The sequence below is a fragment of the Lactuca saligna genome, chromosome 2 (genome assembly GCF_052625555.1).
Source record: "Lactuca saligna cultivar CGN05327 chromosome 2, ASM5262555v1, whole genome shotgun sequence".
Taxonomy (NCBI): Eukaryota; Viridiplantae; Streptophyta; class Magnoliopsida; order Asterales; family Asteraceae; genus Lactuca; species Lactuca saligna.
Window position 1 is genome coordinate 150,704,015 of NC_136418.1, and position 6,286 is coordinate 150,710,300.

General features: G+C 36.0%; 1 protein-coding gene across 1 annotated transcript; it reads left to right on the forward strand.

Annotated features, from left to right (window-relative positions):
* Positions 1–1,697: 1,697 nt before the first annotated feature.
* Positions 1,698–3,054, forward strand: LOC145032069 (methylesterase 10-like). The gene is made up of 3 exons (XM_078980741.1): positions 1,698–2,137; positions 2,221–2,349; positions 2,437–3,054. Exons 1-3 carry the CDS (start codon positions 1,763–1,765, stop codon positions 2,716–2,718), a joined length of 786 nt encoding a protein of 261 aa, XP_078836867.1. The 5' UTR covers positions 1,698–1,762; the 3' UTR covers positions 2,719–3,054.
* The last annotated feature ends 3,232 nt before the right edge of the window (positions 3,055–6,286 follow it).

The window sequence follows — 6,286 nt, forward strand, 5'->3', positions numbered from 1 at the left end:
GTTCATGGTAAAAAGACGATACATTAGGCATCATGAGAGGTCAACATGAATAAAGATAATGGTGAGCTATGAGTTAGATCCTTAAAATCCCTAAATATCTCACTCCTGGTGAAATGGTGGTGATGTCTGAGGTCGGAACCATTCACACTATGGGAAAAAGTCATCACATGAGTTTACAAACTAAGTGACAAAGGAGACGATTACTACTCTATGAAGACAATGATAGAGGTATGGAGCAATATAGCACGTATTAAATGCGAACTCCAAAGAAAGGACATTCCACACGACAAAATCATCAAGAAACATCAGGATGGGATTGGTGTATTGTGGAAGTGCGATTTCACTGGGGATGAGAATTATAAGGTAAGCAGCATTCGACATATTTTGGAAGATAATTGACGTGTGCATATTGCCAAATTTAGTTCGATCAAGGAGATACCCTTAAAAGTCTTGTGTTTCATTTGGAGGGCGGAAAGGGGTCTTATTCCATTAGCTGAAACCTTAATCAAAAGGGATATAAACTTTCAACCACCACATGCTGTCCATGTGACTCGATGGAAGAAACGACTGATCATATTTTAGTGCAATGCGCTTTTGCTAGAACTGTCATGGAATGAATTTTCAAATGGTGTAATGTTCCATTATTAAACATCCACACAGTGTATGAGGTTCTCGACTACGCCTCCAATTGGGAAACTGTCCCAAGGAAAAGAAAAGATTGTTGGGGCATTTGTTATGCAACTTTTTGGTTATGATCTTTGTTTCCAGTTATGTACTCTTCACTCGTAATACTTTGCTAGTGCTTTTGTTTTTTAATATATTTCTCTTTTGCTTATTCAGAAAAAAAGATAAATATTTATATTCGATACTCAATTTTGGCATTAATTAACTATTAATACTACAGCATTAAACTATTAATAGTATAACATGTGTTTATTGTTTTAAGTTGCCCATTTGAATATCTAGTTTCGGCGCCGCTAAATCTAACCATTGTGGTCCGCACTGTGCACGGTACAAATCATGTGGCATTTACATTTTCGTTTAAAGTCGAAAGTCTAAACACGATAGTAAATATAATATAATATTACGACAGAGGAATTTTTTTTTATGAAAGAGAACATAATATAATATTAATATTATATGCCAGGTATTAATTAAAATATTTTAAAAATGTCACTCATCATTATTACTTTTAATATTCAAATGTATATAAATAATATATCAATATTATATATTTTATTCACAGAGAATTTACAACTATGAATTTCAATATATATTTTTACATTTTTTAATATATACATTTTTTTTAATAATAAATTAATCAAATTAAAGAAAAAAGAAAAAGTAATGAGGAAAAGGAATCAAGTGCGGTCTTCACCGCACCTCGCACAACACAAAATATGGTTTTCACCGCATCATCACATGCCTTACCTCATACTGATATATATTGTTCATAGATTCTTATGATATTTTTCTAATATTGCAAAAGGAAGCCCTGCTATTAAAATTAATCATTATTATTTCACACAATAACCATAAAATATAATTAATAATTAAATTTACAAAATTAAAATTGTGACTGAAATGTTAATTAATTAATGTCATTATTTGTAGGGCATTAAATTTGAGGATGGCTGATGCAATAAGTGGATGAGTTTAATTTTTGCGTAAAGCGATTGTACTCTTGATTGAATATAAATTTCAACACATTTTACAAAAACGATAAACTTCCATAAAACAAAACCCCTTTCTCGTCGAGAATATGCCGAGCACCACCACTTCACCGAAGCACTTCGTGCTAGTTCATGGCCTATCCCACGGAGCATGGTGCTGGTACAAGGTCGTGAGCAACCTGCAATCTGCCGGCCACCGTGTGACGGCGGTGGACCTTGGTGGTTGTGGGGTGCACCCAAGTCGACCTGAGGAAATAGCCACCTTCTCCGATTATGTACATCCACTGATTCAGTTTATGGAGTCGTTATCTGGCGATGAAAGGGTGGTGTTAGTTGGGCACAGCTTTGGCGGACTTGCTATCTCCGTCGCCATGGAGAAGTTTTCACACATTGTGTCAGCTGCCATTTTCATCACCGCCTACATGCCCAATTGCAGGGATCCACCAGCACTCCAGATGAAACAGGTATGAGTAAACACACCACACACGATCGTTTCTTTTTAGCTCTCCCCCTCTCTATCTCTCATAGTTTTTCATTTGTTTTTTAGTACTTCAAGAATTTGAAGCCGGAAACTTATATGGATAGTCGGTTCACGTTCAAAGATGGGTTGCCGGTGTCGGCGGAACTAGGATGCGATTACATGGCCACCATGATGTACCGGAGTTGCCAATCGGAGGTGCGTCCTAATCTTGACGTGAACTGATGCATATACATATGATCAGTTGTATCACAATCTTAGATTTCATGTGATAATTTGGTGTAGGATTTAGCATTGGCAAAGATGTTGATAAGACCGAGTAGGTTATTCTTGGAGGACATGAGCATGGATTCTATTCTGACCGAAAACAAATATGGATCGATTAAGAGGGTTTATGTAATATGCGAGAAAGACCAGGTGATGGATGAAGAATTTCAAAAATTCGTCGTTGAAGACAGCCCCCCAGATGAAGTAAAATCCATTCCTGAAGCTGGTCATATGATCATGTTATCAAAACCGAATGATTTAGCCCTCTATTTACAAGAAATTGCTAATACATACCCATAAATTTCGTGCTTATATATAAGGCTTGAATGAGTGGATAGCAAAGAGGCATCGCAAGAGTGTGGTGGTAAGGAATTGGCTGAGTGGGTGTGAGTCCAGATGGCCAAAAAAGTCTCTTGTCATATAATAAATGTTTGTCAAAGGTGAATCACAAAAATACATATTTTGGAATAGTGGTGATGTGATGTTATTTAAGATTTGTTTCACCTCATATGATCATTGTTAGCTTAATTCATGGTAGCTTGTCAACACTTTCTTGTCGGTGGCACCTGTGTATGAATTCTAGTGTCATATCAACTTGGTAATTTTTTTCATATATGTAAATCTGTTTTGGAGTTAGTAGGATTTTCAAGAAGTGGGCGCTTGCTTGATTCAGAAAGTGCAAGAAGTGTTGAAATGAAACTTGAATTTGTTTTTCGTTTAAAATTGAAAATAATTTAAGCCTTTAAGGTCTTTATTTATTAGACTTATTCTTGGAGTGAACACTTTTTCTCCAATTCTTTTACCCGTAATAATTTAAGCTAATAGTTTTTTGTTTTGTTTGATTGAATGGAAGGAGCCATTCTGAAATGCTCATTTTGCGTCAAATGCTTTTTTTTTTTTTTGGTTAACACGAGAAAGTTACATAGGAAGGATATTATAGTTATTTTCTTGAAAGCATACGAGTTTTTTACATAATTAAAATATAAGTTATAATGAGATGGAGTATTTGTGTTATGTGGCAGTTCAACACAAAACAGTAATTAATTTTTTGTAAGATATTAAAATTATTATTTCAAGAGGTTTTATCAATCGCCTATGGAGAACATATCCAGAAGAAATGATACATATGATATATCTGTTGGAAATTAGAAAAGACAATTTGTACGCAATTTTAGAAGGCAAAAGATGGTGAGTAAAGATGGGTTTTGCTGCTATCCAAAACACAAAAAGAAAGAAGGGTAGAGGAGCTGGCAAAGGCTTTTTCTTAGATTAAAATGAAAGACAAATTACAAGGTGAAAAGAGATATTAAAAGCTGCTATCACTTTTATTTAAGCTTACAAATACTAAGTACCTAGCATTAAAAGTCAAGGATCATCTAATGCAAATACCACACTTATTAGTCTAAGTAGAGCTATAGGGTATTTTTCAAACATAGGAGAACAAAAGTCAAGTTTGTATGGAGGTGAATTAATGTTGCTCACTTTTAAGGTCAGGTTTAATAATCACATTCTCCCCCCTTAAACCGGATCAAGCTCGGTATCCGTCATTCCAATCATATGTCGCATTTCACCATGCTTCACGTGTGTCAAGGCTTTAGTAAAATTGTCCATTCATTGTTCTTTGGAAACAACATGTTCCACTACAATTTTCCCTTCCTCAGTACATTCCCTTGTGAAGTGATAACGAGTGTCAATGTGTTTGCTTCTACCATGAAACACATGATTCTTCATTAAGGCAATTGCCTACTTCTTGTTAACATACAATGTGATAGGCATAAAATGATGTCCCGTAAGCTCCTTCACGAGATTCCCAAGGCAAATGGATTGACACGTTGGCGCTCTGGCTACCATGAACTCATCTTCACATGTAGACAAAGCAACGGTCCTTTGTTTTTGAGATTGTCATGTCACTGCATTTCTTTCAAGGTAAAAAATCATCTCACTCATGCCTTTTCCACCAAATTTGTCACCTCCATGATCACTATCGCTAAACCCTACCAAGTCTTTAATTTCGTGACCATTTGCGTAATTAAGCCAATAATCCATGGTTCCTTTGACATATCGTAAAATATGCTTTACTACTTGAAAATGCAAAGTAGTTAGGTGTTTCATAAAACGACTTGCAATTTCAACCACATATGAAAAATCCGGTTGAGTGTGTGCCACGTACCTTAAACATTCCACTACTTGCATGTATTCGATTGGGTCAACTTTTTCACCATTTTCATCTTTATTGATCTTCAACTTTGGTTCCATTAATGAAGTTGTCGGGTTGCAATCTAGTAACTCAAATTGCTCTAAAATCTTCTTTGCATATGTCGTTTGTTGTCATGAAATTCTCCACTTCTTTTACGACACTTCTATTCGAAGGTAGTAAGAAAGTAGACCCAAGTCACTAATTTTGAATGCTTTTTTTATTTGTTCCTTGAATTCGATAATGTCTTCGTTGTTCGACCTGATTACGATCAAATCGTCAACATCAACACCAACTAAAAGAGTTTTTCCAATTGAGTTCCTTTTGTACACCTCCCTGTCTTGTGAACATTTCAAAACACCAAGTCCTTTTAAGCTTTTATCCAAACGGATATTCCAAGCTCAAGGAGCTTGTCATAAACCATTAAGATCCTTTGAGAGTTTGAGCACCTTGTGAATGTGTACTTTGTCAATGTATCCTTCCGGTTGACTTACATAAACCTTCTCTTCAAGATCACCATTAATGAAAGCCGACTTGACATCTAAATGGTAGACAACCCACCCATGTTGAGCCGCTAAGGCAAAAATAAGCCTTATTGTGTCAAGTCGCGCTACCAGTGCAAAAACTTCATCAAAATCGATTCTTTGCTTTTATACAAAACCATTTGCGACAAGTCGGGCTTTATTTTTTGTCACACTTCCAAGATTGTGTTTTTTTCATTTTAAAGACCAATTTTAAACCAATTGCTTTGTGACCTGGTGGCAAATCGCTAAGTTGCCACATCTTGTTTTTCACGATTGCAATCAACTTCATTTTTATGGTCTCCCGCCATGGTTTAGAGGTGACCGCCTCTTTAAAATTGAAGGGTTGATCCACTGCAATCATCAACAATTCACTAGGTTCTAGGATCACATTTTCGGCATCATAAATAAATATATATATATATATATATATATATATATATATATATATATATATATATATATATATATATATCCGCAAGCGAACATAATCCTCTTGGCCCAACTTCATTTCTCAGAGCTTTCGGTTTCGGTCAAACTGGAAGAAACACGGGGTTGAAGTAGGTGTATTTGGGGCTGTTTCGGGGTGGATAGATTCGAGATTGGGGTTGTCCGGATTTTTCGAGTTGCTTCGGGGATGTTCGATTGCGCCGAGTTGACTTCATCGTTGTCCAGATTGATTTTTGTGAAAGTTTTAGGAGTCGCATCTTCCTCTTCTATGTTTTTGTATCAATTCCATCCTTTATTTTCTTCAAAAATAACATCGCGACTAACCCGCAATTTTTGGCTCTCCGGATCAAATAATCGACTCCTTTTAGTTTCGTCTTCTACTACAAAATACTACATCTTTTTGCTTCGGTCTTCAAGCTTCTTCAAGTGACCACCTACAGTTTCGGCAAAGACAACACAACAAAAAAACATTAAGTGTTCAATGTTTGGTATTTTGTCAAACCAGGCTTCATATGGTGTGATGTCAGGAAGCGCTTTTGTAGGTAGGCGATTGAGAAGATAAACCGCATGTCTAACGGCTTCTCCCCAAAATTCACATGGTACATTTCATCCTTTAAGTAGGCTTCTTGCCATAACCATAATTGTACAATTTTGTCTTTCTACAATGTTATTTTGTTTAGGCGAGTATGGTGTCGCAAGATGC